The sequence below is a fragment of the Gracilinanus agilis genome, chromosome 2 (genome assembly GCF_016433145.1).
Source record: "Gracilinanus agilis isolate LMUSP501 chromosome 2, AgileGrace, whole genome shotgun sequence".
In the NCBI taxonomy this organism is placed as follows: Eukaryota; Metazoa; Chordata; class Mammalia; order Didelphimorphia; family Didelphidae; genus Gracilinanus; species Gracilinanus agilis.
Genome location: NC_058131.1, coordinates 552957296 through 552974468, shown reverse-complemented (window position 1 = coordinate 552974468; position 17173 = coordinate 552957296). Strand labels below are relative to the sequence as shown.

At 48.2% G+C, this 17173-nt stretch overlaps 1 protein-coding gene across 1 annotated transcript; it reads right to left on the bottom strand.

Moving 5' to 3' along the window:
- Positions 1–3626: 3626 nt before the first annotated feature.
- Positions 3627–16989, bottom strand: AJUBA (ajuba LIM protein). Its single transcript, XM_044665259.1, has 8 exons — positions 15767–16989; positions 12497–12598; positions 10105–10172; positions 9872–9934; positions 8138–8268; positions 7969–8020; positions 6805–6873; positions 3627–5323 (listed from the first exon to the last, which is right to left on the bottom strand). Exons 1-8 carry the CDS (start codon positions 16800–16802, stop codon positions 5198–5200), a joined length of 1647 nt encoding a protein of 548 aa, XP_044521194.1. The 5' UTR covers positions 16803–16989; the 3' UTR covers positions 3627–5197.
- Positions 16990–17173: the final 184 nt, after the last annotated feature.

The window sequence follows — 17173 nt, the reverse complement described above, 5'->3', positions numbered from 1 at the left end:
CCAGATTACCAAACAAAGAATGGGTCCTGGAGAGAGGCTACTACTCTAGCTGTTATTCAGAGGCTGAGACAGCCAACAAGGGAGAAGTGTGGGTGGCAGGAAACATGCCTTGAGATTCCCACTGTGGAGAGGGAAGAAGGGCCAACTGAACAGGGTGAGTGGATGTTGCTATATGTGCTCTCTAAATTTTCCATTCATAAGGGGGAAGAAAGCATTCTCAAGTTAGAGCTATTTTTGGATGGCTGGTAAGACTGAAAAAGGGAAGAAAAGGAAAATAAGCCCTCAGACCATATTCATTGTTCTGCCCTGGGTCAAAGCCCTCTTAGCTTTACTCTAGTTTGGCTCTGTCTCCACCCTGAAACTTTCTTCCTCTAAGGTTCCCCAGCTGAAAGTGATCTCTCTCTCCCCTCTCAAATATTTTATAGAGTTGCATCTGTATTTTCCTTTGTATTTAAGATAACTGGTTTCATATCCAACTGGTGGTATTCTCTCTATTCGACTGTAAACTCCTTTGGAGCAGGGTCAATATCTTCGTGTGTTTACCTAGCATAATACTTCATATGTATTTTGGGCTCCTACTTTTGTCAACCTGAATTGAATTAGGTTGAATAACATAGCTATAAAAAATAATTTAGTCCCTTTGATAGGAATAAGCTCTTCAAAATTTTCTTTGATAATTTTCACTAATTTTACCCCTCCAGAACCTTCAGATCTAAGATTTTATGATCCTAACATCCAGTCCCAACCAGATCCCCTAGAGCCGTGTTGACAAACCTATGGCACGCATGCCAGAGGGGGTTTGCTCCCTGCCCCCTCTCTACCACACCTGAGGACATTTCTCTCATCAGCTGCCCCTCTACCCAGCAGCCCAATGGGAGCGCTTATTCCCTCCCCTGGCTGGGGTAAGGTGGCAGCTTGTATATGGCATGAGGGTTGTAGTTTGGGCACTCAGTCTCTAAAAGATTCGCCATCATTGCCCTAGAGTATTACTCTTCACCTCCCTCTGCCCAGATAAGTACTAGGCTGGACTTCTTGGGAGAAAGAACTCTAATTATCATATACATTTTTCTTCCCCTGACTTTCCAAAAATCTGATTTTATTACAGTCCCCTAGTTAAATCCACACATGCTTTCCCCTCAGGATCAGACCTTCATATCTTTATCAAATACTACCCAGGATTAAACAAGGGGGTAGCAAGAGACCAGAAGTAAGCTAACAGACCAAATCAAGATCATTCTTCCATTTCCTCTTTCTTATTTGAAGGGAGAAGAGGAAGGTGACTGGGTTGGGTAGGCTTTAGTTTTAACACCTGGATCAGTGATCTATCTCACATGGATTATTAGTTTTGTGGCTGATAGTTTCTTCCCCAAGTCTATGTATCATCTCCTTTTAATAATTTGTTCAGTCATGTCTGAATCTTCCTGACCCTATATGGGGTTTTCTAGGCAAAGATACTTGAGTAGCTTGCCATTTTATTCTCCAATGGATTAAGGCAAACAGAGGTTAAATGACCTGTCTAGGGTCACACAGTATCTGAGACTGGATTTCTATCTTCTGGGTCTGCCTTCCATATAATAAGCCATCTAATCACTTCTTTTTACTAATAGCTAGCTGCATTTGTATATCACCTTGAGCTAAAAGTACAAAGCACTTTACAAAGTTCATCTCACCTAATCCTCACTTCATCCCTAGGAGTTAGGTGCTATTATGATGTACATTTTATAGATGGGGAAACAGAGACAGATAGAGGCTAAGTGACTTGCCCAAAGTCATGCAGCTAGTATCTGAGGTCTGATAGGAATCTGTCTTTCTAACTAGATTCAGTGCCATATCCACTGTGTCACCTAGCTGCCTTTTCATTTTGTTCAATCCTATTGATTTTCTGTACTCTTACTTCCATTTTTCACTTCCCTCTCCAATATCACAATTCATCTATGTAAGTGCATGTGCACACATTCAAGGGTGTCGTGGCAGCCAAAAAATGCTGTGATCTTGAGTCACATTGAGAGACATGACTTATCAGGGAGCTGATGGTACTACTCTGCCTTGATCATATATATCATATGGGTGCTCATAAGAATTTTATATTTGGTTTGGGATACCTAACTTTAGGAAAGAACATAGAGAGGGCACCCACTATGGTAAAGATCCCTGAGTTCATGCCATACAAGACTCAATCAAGTTGTAATAACGGGATGTTTAGTTTGGAAAAGAGCCTTTGGGTGAGGATATAGTATAGCTGATTTCAAGTCTTTAAAGGGCTTTCACTAGAAGAGGATTAGACATGCTCTGCTTTGGCCCAGAAAGCAGAACCATGAGCCACGATTGGCAGAAGTTACAGAGGAAATTTTAAGTCTCGATGTCAGGAAAAACTTCCTCGCAATGAGAACTATTGTAAAAATGGAGCGAGGAAACGAGTCAGGTATCCTTCTTTGGCAGTTTTCAAGCAAAGGCTGGATGAACAAATAGATATATTGTAGATGGGATTATTTCAGAAATGGGTTGGCCTAGAGCAGGGGTGAGCAACCTTTTTGGCCGTGAGAGCCATAAATGACACATTTTTTAAAATGTAATTTCATGAGAGCCATACAGTGCTCACAGTGTGCGCTCCTGTAACAGCACCTGAAAAAAACTGACTTTATGGCTCCTGCAGAAAGATCCATACGTTGCCAACCCCTGGCCTAGATGGTCAACTCTGAAATTCTTTGAGTCTTTTGCCAACTGGTTCTGCATGCCTAGGATAGCCTCATCTTGTCTTTTGCCCTAGGACAAAGCCCTTAGCCTTTTTATAGGTTACTTTTATTTCCTTGATGTCACTGGGTGGTGGAAGAGATTAATTAGTTGCCAACATATTAAAGTTCTTGATCTCTCTCCACTAAGTTCTCATCTCTGATGAGAACCAAGGAAATGGAGGTGAGAGAGCACAGAAGTACCATAGCTCTGTTATGTGAATCTTTTGAGATCAATGGTGTTGGGACTGCTCTCTGAAATAACTAGAGTAATCATATTCCTCTGCTTTCCACATTTTAGTTGTCTGGTTATGTTTATTTGGCAAGTTAACCAGGCAGGGCCTATTTTGTATTCTGATTAAGCTCCCCACCCCTGCCATCCCACCCCCAACTTCCATGTGTTTTTCACTATTAAAAAAGAGCTAATAAGGACAAGAGGCATCTTAGCAACTAAGGGAATGTCTGGAAGCTCATCAGCAGCGATGTGTTTGTGACTGGTTCTCTGCCCTAGGCTGCCCTTCATTTGGCTCTCTCTGGCCCAGATGTGCCAACATGTCTTTGCTCAAGAAGAGGTAGAGAACCAAGGCAGAGGCAGGGATGTGGAACCAGAGAATGGTCAGACTGGGAAGGGGGAGGCATGCAGGTCAGTCCAGGGCCCTGAAAGGCCAAACTCTTCCTTGTCAGAGAATGAACTGCTTAAGAGCCAGAAAAGACATAATAAAAGATGAGACTTAAGAGAGAAATAGGAAACCACAAAGAAAAGAGATAAGGAAGGGAAGACATGAGATATTCAGAGAAATGAAGAGAAAAAAAAAAGATCAAGAAGAGTGAGAAACTGAATGTTTTGGTTTTTTTTAGCCTTTCTGGTGTCAAAAGCTATTCAGTGTTTCTCAATCATTGAGCCTTTTTTTTGGTTTGTTTTTATTCTTTTTTTTTTTTTCAGTAACAAATGACGTAGAACGGATCTTAATTTCACACATTTCCAAAAAGTGCATTTTGTCCATCTTGCCACTTCTTGGAGCATGGTGTTATGGGGCAAGAGGAAGAGAAAACGAAATTTTAAGGATCATCTAAAAAATATAAACAGACTCTTTGAAAGAAAGATGGTAGTGAAATTTTAGGGTCCCAGTTACCTAGGGGAGGGACAGGGCCTCTTTACTACCAGGTACGGAAGAGTTATTCTCCAAGTCTAGAGGTCCCTGGCACTCATGACTATAGCCAAGCTTGTCTCCTCATTCCCAGTCACTTGAAAAAATCCTCACCAATGTCCTGGTCCCCCACTGTTCAGCTGGCCACATTCCATCCCCAACACATGGGATTTTTAGTTCAAGGAATCATCATTTCAAGAATGAATCATAACTAAGGAGAAGCCAAGTCTCAAAGTGCTTACTTCCCTCCTGCTCCCCAGATCTAGGATAGGGATCTGGGGTAGGGTGGGGACCAGTGTATGTAATCCTGGGTTTCCTGAATGGAGCAGCAGGGTGAGAGGATACTCAATACTAACCGGTATTGAGAGACCAGGAGATGGAGGAGGGATACAGGTGTGCAAGGGGCGGTAGGTACATTTGGCTGGTGTGAGGTTTCTGGGACAGCAGTCTATAGGGCTTAACTACCACCCACTCTGGGATGGTTTTCTCATTGGGCAGCTTCCTTACGTCCTCTGGCCTTAGGATGGGGAAGCAAAGAGCACAGCTAGATTCGGTCCGAGTGCTCTCTCCCAGCTCCCTAGAGCCTGCGTCACGGAGTCCCTGAGAAACAGGCAGCAAGATAATAGGAAGCTGGCTGGCACCAATATCATACCTTAGAGTGGGCAGCACTAGGAAACAGAAAGTCCCATACAGTCTGGAGAACTTTCTTCTCTTCCATTGGCTAAGAGCTTTACTGTGTCCCTCCGCTGGCCCTGTAGCTTTGGTGGTAGGAACACAGGTCGGTTTTCCCGGTTCCCCATTTTCCCCGGGGGCAGCTGACGCTGCTTGCTGGGGGTGGGGACAGAGAGGTAAGTGTCTAAGCCCTCAGGAGGTGTTCACTTTCTCCTAGTTTTTTCAAGCAGGAATTCTGCTTGGGTTTTGCAAATATATCCACGAGGGAAACTGGGAAACCCTGAAGGAAGCAGCATATGCCGGGAGGTGACTCTGTGTGTGTGTACTTGTTAATTTGTCCCGCCGCTGTTCTCAGGCCCAGAAGGGGGACTAGTTCTTGGCTCTGAGAGGTTCTGTAGTTTGTTACTCACTGCGTGAGAATTCTTCTGGTGGTGGGAAAAATCCCTCTCCAACCCCAAGAGGACCTCCTCCTCTCGGGGTCTTTAGATTTCCAGCTTCTCTTCTATCTGTCCTGCAGTACACCCATCTGCCCTGCCTTCTTTCCTGTACCCCTCACCTCCACCCCAATGGGCTCTCCACCGCTCACTGCCTGGGAGGGCTTTGCCTGCTGGGGTTTGGGAGCCAGAAGGAACTGATGGAGGCGGCGGCTCAAACGTAGTTGGCAGTGCCCTGGTGAGCGCTGATCCTCTGCATGTGGCAGGAATGACAGAGCAGGTGTCCATCCAGGGGGAAGCAGCAGCAGCCTTCTTCATCGCTCAGCTGCATTCGGCAGTCCTGTGGAACAAGGGCACAGGCCATCTCCGTTATGGGATGCTCGCTGGATTGCGAGACCTGCCCAGAGCCTCCAGCCTCTCCTCCTCCAGTGAGGGGTTAGAGAGGTTCCCTCCGACACAACTCGAGGCAATGCTCCAGCAGGACACCAGGTGTCGCTGCTGTAGTGGAAATGCTGGGATGGGCTCTCTTCCTTGGAGCTGGAGCACCCGTTGTCCCAGAAGGGATGGGGGACAGAAAAATTAGGGAAGAAAGGAACAGCTATGCTAGGTGGTTCAGTGGATGGAGGGCCAGGCCTAGAGACAAGAGGTCCTGGGTTCAAATTTGACCTCAGACACTTCTTAAGCTGTTGTGAGAAGGGAATTTGTGTTTTGATTTGATCAGAGATTTTAGACTGCCCTTCCATTTGTTCTGAATTTGGATCAATTAGCAACCAGGGAATTGATCCCATAGGCACTGACCTCCACCCCCACCCTACCCCATAGTGCCAGGCTAATTGAGAAACTGTGATTGGTTCCTGGTGGGGATGATGTAGGAGAGCTAGTAGGTGAAGGGAACAGCATATAAGGTGAGACCGGCAGGAAGCAGGGCTTTTTTTTTTTTTTTCCCCCTGAGGTCGAGATTCTAAGACAGACTCTGGGGTTGTTAGGCTCTAGGTTGATAGGCTAGGTAATTCTTTACCTCCTTTCTATATTTCCCTCTCTTATCTTTATCTTACTATAATAAAGCTACTGGAACTACTAACAGTTCTGTGACTTAGGGGTTAATTTCTTATAAACAGCTACCACAACATTTTTTTTACTCTTATAATTTAGTCAAAACCATTCTAACCATTATACTTTGTGACCCTGGGCAAGTCACTTAACCCCATTTTTCCTAGCCCTTACCACTCTTCTGCTTGGAACCAATACACAGTACTGATTCCAAGACAGAAGGTAAGGGTTTATTTATTTTCATTTTTAAAAATAATCATGTGAAACACACTTCCATATTGGTCGATATTGGGAGAGCAAACTCATACATAACCCAAACCCCAAAATAAAACCAAATATACATTGATGTATATAGATGAATCCAACAGTTCTTTCTCTGGAGGTAGATAGCATTTCTTGTCATAAGACTTGAAAGGTAAGGGTTTAGAAAAAGAAGGAAAAAGCCAGAGCCATCAGGGTCTAACAAGACTGGAAAAAATGAGCTCCCCCAGCTTCCTGAGCTCAAGTTGAATAGTTCTGCCACAACCTGGCTATTTGGGATCTTGGAAAAAGTCATTTTACCTGTTCAAGGCTCAGTTTTCTCATCTGTAAAATGGGATGAATTAATTATACTTATGCTACCTATCCCATTGAGGTTTGTGGTGAGAGAAGTATTTTTAGGCTTACAAAGTTACTCTGTAAATGTGAGTTGTTGTTATCTCTCTCCTAAGTGCAAGTTTATTTTAGTGATTTCACCCCAAGTCAACCTGGCTGTACCCCACACACACTCACCTCACAGTGATAGCACTCAAAATGATAATCTCGGTCCATGGAAATCACCCTCACAATCTCTTCACAGCCCTGAAATAAAAGGCACCCCCACCAGATGGGCAGGAATGAGGGCACTGCACATTACGCACAAATACATACCTCACACAGACAATGAGGTCACATAAGTGCCCCCACTGCCACTGTGAAGTGAACACACCTTCTATGGACACCACAAACTCTCCTCCTCTCCCACAGCTATGTTCCAAGTGGCACGCTACCGTGGCCATATCTGGTACCATTAGGGGTTGTCCCTCTACAAATTAAGGGGCCACAGAGGGAGAGAGGGAATTTGAGACTCAAAATTTTTTTTTCTAATGTTAAAATTGTTTTTAAACATATTTGGAGGACAAAAATAAAATATCAACAAAATAAAAAGCTTCCAAAAAAAATTGGAGTTCCAAATTCTCTCCCTTCCTCCCAACCATCCCCTTGAGAATGCAAGCAAAATGATATCAATTATATTTGTGAAGTCATGCAAAACATATGTCCACATTAGCCATATCACAAAAAAAGCAAAAACAAACAAACAAACACACTGCCTATATTTCATACAGTTGCTTTTTTTTTTTTCATTATAGCTGAGTGTTTGACTTCATCAAGTGTTTTTTGGGGGCTTATATTATCTTACTCATGTATTCTTGTTTGCTTTTAATGAAATTAATCATATTGGTTATTTGACTAAAAGGAAGAAGGGAAGGTGCCTCTTTCCAGACAGTTCTGCCTTGCACATCAGTGAGTAGGAGGGAGCAAGGGGAAGAGGAAGGGAAGAAGGGAAGAAGGGAGTTTGAGCATGATCAGAGAAGGTGGTCTTAGGCTGAAGGGGAAGGAGAGGAGAGAACCCCTGCCCAGAAAACAGTACATCAGCTTTCTTTCTCTAGAACATTCCATCTAAGAGGTGAGGCTAAGGATGCCCTCCTCCCAGCTCTTTTTCCTGAACCTACTGAAATGTGGTCAGATTAAGGCAGTGTGACATTCCCAAATAAAGTGAAGAGAAAAAGGTGAGTTGAAATAATGATAGGTGAATGTTTTGTGCTTTCAAATGTGAGATTGCCTAAGCAGCAGTTCTTTCTTAAACACTGGCATCAGATCCATCTACTTGTTCCATGTAAACCCAGACATACTGACCTCTGACGGGAGGATGGGCTGGCCACAAGCAGCACATTTTGGGGCATAATTTCTGGAACAGAGAAAGCCAGAGGCAAGGTCAGATACAGAAGAGATTTCAGATCTCAGAGAACCAGTCCTAACTCAGGGTCCCACTTCTGTCTCCCCTAACCTCCCAGGAAAAACTCACTTGTGGTAGTCAGTGACACAGTACACTTGGTTGGAGAAGTCCACCGTGAAAGGTACGCCATCCAAACATTTGTTGCAGACAATACAGCGGAAGCAGCCAGGGTGATAAGACTTCCCCATTGCCTGCAGGATCTGACTCAGTTGTAGGAGGGGAAATGAGTATGTTAGTGTGGATGTCAGCCCAGAATTTTCTACCAGTCCACCCTCCAGGGGTGGAACTTCCATCAGGAAGCAGTCTTCAACCTTCTGCCCTTCGGTTTGTTCCAATAAACATTTGTTCAGGGTCATCTGTGTTGGGCCCACATACTGTAAGGCACAGTGGAGGATCCAAGAGAAGAATCATAGAATATGAAGCCTGAATGCGACCCTTATATACCACCAGATTCAATGCCACCTTCATTTTACAAATGAAGAAATTAAGGCTTAGAAAGATTCATACAGTGACTTGTCTGAGAGGTCCTAGAAGTCTCCCGATTCCCACCCTTGTGTTCTTTTCACCCTACTGCAGGCAAAGAAATGGTTCTTAAGCTTTTCCCTTGAACCTTCCATGAACAAATAACTGTGTTTTATCTGTATTTGATTCTTCTACCACCACAAGATTTTTAACGTCAAGGAACAAAGGGCAAAAAACTTTCTCCAAGCACATGGCATAGCATTTTTGCATGTAGTAGGTACTGAATAAAAGTCTGCTAAGTGAGGGGGCAGCTGGATAGCTCAGTGGATTAAGAACCAGGTCTAGAGCCTAGAGGTCCTGGGTTCAAATCTGACCTCAGGCACTTCCCAGCTGTGTGACCCTGGGCAAGTCACTTGACCCTCATTGCCTACCCTTACCACTCTTCCACCTAGGAGCCAATACACAGTATTGACTCCAAGACAGAAGGTAAGGGTTTAAATAAAAAAAAAAAAATGAAAAAAAAGTCTGCTGAGTGAATGACTTAAAAAAATATAATTAAAGTTTTCACATATATATGGGAAACCTTACAGAACATTAGTAAATCTACTCTATCTCATCATGTTGCTGAGACTCTGAAGCCATGGGAGTTTAGTGAAGAAAAAAATTGGTTAGTCAGAGAAGGCTTCATGGAGGAAGGGTCTTGATTTACACCTGGAAAAATGAAGCTGAACTAACACAAAGGATGGGAGAGGGAGGAAAGAGAAAGGGGAAGATATTGCAAATAGGAAAAAAATAAGGCCATTGAAGAGGAAGAAGCTAGAATGAACATAGTGTACATGCAGAGTAACAGAAGATGACTAGCCAAACTGGGGCAGATGGGCATGTTGAAGGGTATGTCGAAGATAAGATTAGATGGGTAAAACGAGGTCATTTTATGGAAGTTTTTTGAGTGGCTCATAATAGGAAGCTAGGAGAGGTTTTAGAGAATTGGAGTGACATAGGAATTAAGTATTTTAGAGCTACAAAGGGCCTTAGAAGCCATCTTGCCCAACCCTTTCATTTTACAGACAAGAAAATTGAGAAGCAGAAGGGTTAAAGCTTGCCCCAGGTCACTCAGACAATAAGTGATAGAGCAGGAGTTTGAACCTCCTCGGTCCTCTGATTCCCAATCCAGCATTCTTTCCATTGTAACCACACTGAATTACAGGAAGGTTTGTACTGTCTGCCCCAACCCTTTCCAAGTCATCCCTGACTCATCGGCCTCCTGGTTGCCCTTGGCTCTATCTTCCCTGCTCCTAAAACATTCCACCAGAAGCAGCTCTTTAGTTCCATTTTCCTTACCTTCTCCAAGATCAAGTGACCACAGACACAACATTTTTCTGCTGCTTCCTGGAACCCTGAAAACTGGAAGGACAGAAAGAGAGAGAGAAGGCTGGCGTCAAACTGATAGTCCTGGGACCACAAGGTGAAAGTGACTTCATGAAGGAGACCTCTTACATGGGGAGAGTGGAAGGCATGCCAAAGGGGGCCAAAACTAGGTATGATGAACAACAAAAAAATTAGTCCTGACTCACCAAGTAATCCTCCTCACAGTAAACAGAGCCATTGACACTGTAGAAGGCTTTGCATCGAAGTGTCCTACCTAGAACCCAATGAGAACAGAGGTGAGGGGAACTGGGAACCTACTGTACAATCCAACTTCCCTCAGGACCAAGAGGTATCTAAGATGGCCTCTTCAGGACAGAAGTTCCCCCCAGAAAACAGACTACACCTTTCAGGCTTTTATTCCCTAGCACATAGCCCATACATTTCATGTTCTAGTTTTTGGTCACCCTATGAGACTCAAGCTAAGCCCCCCTACCCAACTCCTAAAACAATAAAACATCTTAATCCCTTCCCCTTCCATGAAATCCCACCCTACTCTCTTTCCACCTGACCCCACTGATGCTCCCTCCCTAGAGGTAGCCCAGTAGCACAGCAGAATACAACAAAAAGTCTGGAGACAGGAAATCCTGAGTTCAAAACCAGCCCCAGACATTTACTAGCTATGTGCTCCTTGGCAAATCACTTAACCAACCTGTCTGCCTCAGTGTCCTTACTGTAAAATAGGGATTTTTCAATGTTGTTTTGAGGATCAACTGAGATAATGTTTGTAAAGTGCTTAATACAATGCCTAGCACTTAATAAATGCTTCTCCCCACCCCTTCTTTCCTTGATCAAGTTCCAGACTCTTCTCCAAACTCTTTCTAAAATCTCTCCCAATCCTCATTTCAGGAAAGAGTTTCCTTCATCTGCATCATCATAAGATACTTTTTTAAAAAACCTTTACCTTAGAGTCTTAGAATCAGTACTAAGTATTGGTTCCAAGGCAGAAGAGAGGGAAAGGTTGGGAAATGGGGGTGAAATGACTTGTGCAGGGTCACACAACTAGGATGTGTCTAAGGCCAGATTTGAACCTGCAACTTCCCATCTCTAGACCTGGCTCTCTTTCCACTGAGCCACCCAGCTGTCTCCAGGCATTAGATACTTTAAAAAGTATATTGCTATTATATTGTGTTGGGAATTGTGCATAAAAAAAAGTTTTTTAACAAGAGTGCTCTCATTTTTTGCCTCTGCGACCATCCCCTTAGCTAACTCCCTCCTGGAGCTAAATGAACTCTGTTGGAGGATCCAGGGGCCCTGGAACCAGAACAAAATGCTTTGGTGGCCAATCTGGCTGTGTTTCCTGACATCCTGGGCTGAGCCTTTGATGTCAGCAACCCTGACTTCCCTAAAGATCAGGGACCGCCCCAGGATGTACCCTGAATGCTCTAAGGATTTCCTTCGGCTCCATTAGCATCCCACAAGTTAGTGAAAAGAGTCTCAGTGATCTTGGGAGTGGGGAATGGGGGGCAGAGGACTAGGGCAACTGAGAGGCCCCAAAGCAAAAATGGGCATATTTCCCACCTTTGCTATCTTCCCATTAGAGCTTCCATTCAGAGCTTAGTTTGGGCAGTTTATAAAAACTGACCTGGAAACCAAAGGGAAAAACAATGGGGGGAAGGCTTTGAAGGCAAGGGAATAAGCTGAAAGTAAGATAGTCTGAAAAAGACAACAACTGAGAGTCAAATCGGGGAGGGAAGGGAGAAGAAGAAAGAGAAAAAAAAGAGAGGGAGGCAGAGCATCAGACAGACAGAGATAGGAGATTAAAGGTTTAGCAAAGGAATCAGAATAGGAGAGCTGCAGTGGAGGGGGCAGTGAGGGAGGGACAGGGGGAGTCAGTGTCGACAGGGAGCCCCTGCACAGCCTCCTGAGCTAACAGTGGGCATTCCTGTAGCGTGATGTCATCAGCTTGGCATGGCCCAGTGGCCTGCGCTCCAGAGAGGTGGCTGAACTCTGACCAGCCAAGAGAAAACCCCTCTCCCAGCTCCCCATTCCCTAAGCCCACCCCCCTCCCCTTTCACATTCCTGTCTTTCACCGTCGCCCCAGGCAACTTGGCTGCCCAAGACTAAACCCCACCAAGCACAGGGCTGCAGGCCCGGACCCAAAGCTCAGAGCCCAGAGTCCAGAGCCTAGGCTATATGCAGGCAGGGAACACAACAGAGAAAGCAGGAGGGAGGGAGGGAAGAAGAAAAGAGAAGACAGACATGAGAAAGGAGGGAAACGAAGAAAAGGAGGGCTGACGGAAGAAGAGGGGGAAAACTGATCCATAGAGGAAGCAAGGGAAGGGGGAGTAGACTACCTGATGCAGTGAGAGAAGGGAGAAAACGAGAGGGAAATAAAGACAGACAAGCCTGGAGAAAAGGAAGATGGTTGGGAAAGAAGTAGGTGCCAGACACTTGGTAGATGCTCCACAGCTTTCCTCTGAGAAAATGAAAGATCAAGAGGTTACACGTTGCTCCCATCCTCATCCCACCCTGGAGGCTGCCATTTCTTCTGAGACTCTTGCCCCCATCCCTCCTGGTTTAGAGGAGGGCTTCACTCACCGCAAGAGCAGCAGACAAAGCACTGGGTGTGGTACAGACTGTCCAGGGCTTGGCAGGCATTGCTTTGCCCATAGATGCCCTTGTTACACTTTATACATGTGCCTGTGAGAAGGGAAAAGAGAAAAGGTCACCACAGTGGGATCCTTCCTCCTCTGACCCTCACATACAAGACCCTTATCCTCTTCCCTCTACCCTGTTGGGTACAGATATAGGCTTGGGAAGAGGGTAGAAAATGGTTTATAGGCTCTTCCTTTGGGGGAAAGAGGACAGAAAATCCTGGATATCCTGAGAGAAAGCAGAGCTAGCAGTCCTCAGACTGCTCACTCAGTAAAGCCATCCCTTGGGTTTTGACTGTGCCCAGCCCTGGTTAAGCACTGTGAGAAGAATCAGAAATCCTCAGGAAGGTTAGTCTACTTGGGAAGAAAAGACCACTCCATAAAACAACCCTAAACAATGTGACGCTATAGACAGCATATTATTGAGTCCTAACCCGTATGGCATAGACAAGATGGAGAATTCAGAAGGGAGAGAGCAGAAGTAGGCAATGAAAGCTTCATGGAAGATTGGGGGGCATGAACTGTCTCCTAAAGCTTATCTCGTAGGACCTCAGTTTCCTCATTTGTAAAATAACAAAATTGGAACCAGTCACGTTTAAGGTCCTTTCCAGGTCTAATATTCTATAATTCTTGAGGGCAGGTAGGGTTTATCTGGGTAAGAGAGGAGCGCACGAAGGCATGAAGAAGCATGGTGGCTACTACTGAGACAGACAGTGAGAAATCTATATGGAGAAGAAGAAGGCCGATTAAGGAGTAATGGAAGATATGGTGGGATAGGAAGGATGAGGCTAAGTTTAGGGAGAGACCTCCCTGTCCTTTCCATTTACTTTCTTTGTAATTTTTTTTTTTTTTTTTTGGAGAGGGAAGGGGGTAGAATGGCTGCAAGTGTCCCAGGCACAGAGGAATCTTCTTCCTCTGGTTACTTCTCACCCATGTCCTCCTCTCCATGCCTAGGTCCCCAGGTTAGGGGCCAACCCCAAGCTGAGAGCAGATCTGAATGGGACGGGCTGCCCCTCCCCCTGTGGTGTGGCGCGCTCCTGCCCAAGCACAGCCTTGCGACCTACAAGTTGAGGCCCATCCCAGCCCGCGCCCAGGGGCTTGGGAGCCTCGTGCTGCAGCTGCAGCAACTGATGAGCCTGAACCTGTTTTGCCTCCACCCTACAGCAGCTGGGCAAGGCTACAGCTAGGAAGAAATGGGCCAGGACGAGTTAGCGGGGAGAGGGGGGCAATTACTTAGGGGTGGTCACACAAGGGAGATGGGGGACAAGGGGGAAATATTTTAGGGGGTCCTCAGCAGGGAAAGTCGATCTGGTGGCTAGGGCAGAGGGGTAGGAGCCTCAGCCTCAGGGCTCTGAACACAACCTCCCCGGTAGGGAAGATCCATAACAGGGGAGCAATGAATGCCTCAAGGGGCCATGTGTCAGAGCCACCTCACCAGGAAGCCTTGGAAATTATGGGAAAACAGGGAGTGCGCTCAGCCATGTTCACCTTTCCACTTCTACTGCAGCCTCCTCCTAACCCAGCGCGACCGCCCCCGCCCCCAGACCCTTCCTATTGATCACATCCTTTCTGGATTCCTCCTGAATTTTCTAGGCATTAAAGGTTGAAAGGAAGAGACTGCTTCTACTAACAGCCACCTTCTCTGGGCCCCAAAAGCAAAGTTCCAAGAGGCCCTGCCAGGTGATTGTCTGCCTGCTGTATCTGCTCTCTCTGGATCAGATCCTCTGCTTTCCTCTCTGTCGGTGGCTGGGAGTGGGGGCTGGGGTTGAACTCTGTAATGCCCTCTAAGCCAGCCTGGAACCCTTCCCCCCAATAGCCCTTCCTGGCCTTCCCAAGGCTCACAGTTCCCAGGGGTCCTGGGAGAGGGGGCTTGGGATCGATGACGATAGGGCAGGTGAGAAGGAGAAAAGGACTGTATCCACAGGACCAAGAATAAAACCTTTAACTAGAAAAAGTGCTAGGGGGACAAACCACCGGTAGATCCCAATGCAGGCAAATCATATGCAAATTCGAGGATTCAACATCTCGGTGTGATCTCTGCCTAGGTTTCCCAAGTCTAGGCTTTTGATTGTAGGACCCAACATTTTCTAATCCCATTTCCAGTGCAAGTAGTTTTCTTTTCAGTCTATAAGGTCCTGGAAGGCAGGTTCTACACCACTGTGGTATCCCTCAACCAGGCAAAAGATGGGTCTTCAATCAAACAGTATATGCTGAATTAAACGGAAGAGGGAAAATCCTAATGAAAACTGATGGGGTACCCTAAGCCTTTAGGAAGTCTAGGGAGCTCACGCTCAGCCCTAGGTATTGGGGTGGGAAGGCTGTATGGGGATGATGGAGGCTTCTGGCCTTTGGGGTCCCAACTGCAAATAGAAGACCAGTACCAGGGTTACTGCCAAGCTGGTGGCTACTCGCAGTCACTCCAGGTTACTAGCTCAGTGATAATAGTATGAATATCCTAGGCATCAGTCCCTGTGGTTCCCTGCTCCTGCCCTGACCTCTGGAAGGTGGGGACAGACTGGGGGAAGGGGAGGGGGGTAAGAAGCTGGCACTACCAGGTCTACTTACTAGTAAATGCTTGAAGTCTGAGAGCAGGCTAGGCTGGGGTGGGGCAGGCACCTGGGTCCCCATTCCCGCCCCAAGGCACTCCCTCCTGCTTCTCTGGCTCCATTTCCCCGACGGGCCGCAAGGCGTGTGCGGAGGAAGGCACCCCCCTCCCAATCCGCCCCGCCTTGCGGGCACCTGGAGCGGGCCGGGCAGGAGCCAGCACGCAGCCTGCCCTCCCCACCCCCATCACCCCTGCATTCCCCGCATTCCTGCGGGCGGAGACAGGGGATGGGGTGGGGGCAAGGCGGGCAGGCGCCTGCTCGGGCACGGCCGGGAAAAGGGGAACCAGGCTGAAGGGGGGGTGCTGTCTATCCCACTCCTGCCCTGTTCCCCCGAAGCACCTTCAGGGGCCAAAATAAATCAGAGCCATGACCGCTTAGGGGTGGGGGTGTGAAGAGGAACCCGCTGGATATCTTGGGGACCTGGGGATGTAAAGAATCAGATACTCTGGTCCATCAGAAACTGGACTAAGTAGATGGAGGCCTCTGGAGTCTACTGCCTGTCTCTCTCTGCAACTTAAATCCGTGGAGAGACTGCCATACTCCACGGTGCTGGCCCTAGGGCACCTTATCCCTCCAACCCCAGTCCACGCATCTCCGCCCTCACTCACCGAAGTAGTCCTCCTTAGACTCATGTTCTCGGGCCCGACCCCTGCCTGCCTCTTGTGGGAAGGGGCCAGCCAGGTCTTCAGGCCCCGAGGATTCCGTACCGGGAGGTTCCCCGTGGGCGCCTGGTTCCCGCCCTCCGGTTCCCACAGCTAGTCGCAGCAACGCTGCCAGTTCCTCTGGGTAGCGGGCGCCTGCTGCGCAGTCCCCGTAGCCGGTCACAGAATGTCGTCCAGGCTGCGCCCCTCGCCTTTCTAAGGGCCCAGTCGCTCCCAGACCAGCTCCGGCCAGGGCCCCGGGACTGCCCAGGGCCGGTGGGTATGAGTGACGGCTCTCCTGAAAGCCGAAACCCGTGGGCCGATGAGAGCAAAGCCGGTTTATGGCAGCATGGAGGTCGGGATAGGCAGGGGGGACCCCGCCCGGAGGAAAGCCTGTAGGAGCCCCAGCGAAGGGAGGGCCGAAGGGGCATGGCCCAGTGGGCAAGGGGCTCCCGTGGCGTTGGTCGTAGCCCATACTGATGCCACTGGTTCGGTTGCTGCAGGGCCGGCTGCCACCAGCTCCGCAGCTCCCCGCCCCGTCCAGGAGCAGACTGCCCCGGGGGCTAGACGGCTTGCTGGCATCGCTGGCGGAGCTGCTGGCGAAGCTAGAACGCGGGCTTAAGGCGGGGGCCAGTGTCTCCAGACGCAAGTCGGGGAGCAGCGATTGGGGTAGAGGCAAGGCCCGGGGCTGGGGTGCCCCGCCGGGGAAAGGAACTTCGTAGCGCGGCGCCTCAAAGGAGCTGCGTCGGATTCGCTCAGCCTCCAGGGGGCCCTGCTCACGGGCTGCTTCCAGTGGTTCATCCCCAGATTCTCCAAGAGTCCCCCGGGTCCCAGGCTTCCTGGGGCCCCCGGACCCGCTCAAACGCCCCTTCCCAGGAGCAGGGGTCCCTTCAGACCCTGACCGGCTCGACTCCCCCTTTCTGCGGCCAAACTTAGCACTGCCGGAGTCGGAGAGCTTCAGCTTTTCCAGCAGGCGGCTGGCTTTCTCTCCCAGTCGTTCCATGCCCTCGGGTCCGGGGCCTCCAGCCCCCTACCCGCCCCGGCCCCCGGCTGTGTTCGGGCTGCTCCCCCTCTCCCTGGCCGCAAGAATCTAGATTCCCGGGGGTACCTGGACGGACACGAGGGCTCAGCTGGCGGCCCGGGTGCCCGGCGTCCAGGAGCCCACAGCATCCCCTAGGGAGAGGGGTACAGTCCCCCCACCCATCAGGGAGTATACGAGGTTGGGGGGACCTACGCCTGAAGCTGTTCTATCCACCAGTCTATCTATTCATCAGTCTGCGGGCTGGCCCTGCCTCCCCCAGCTCCCGGATCCCTTTGGCCCCCGCCCCCCTAACCCCCCCCCCCTAGCTTCCACACTTAAGCACAGACTCGAAC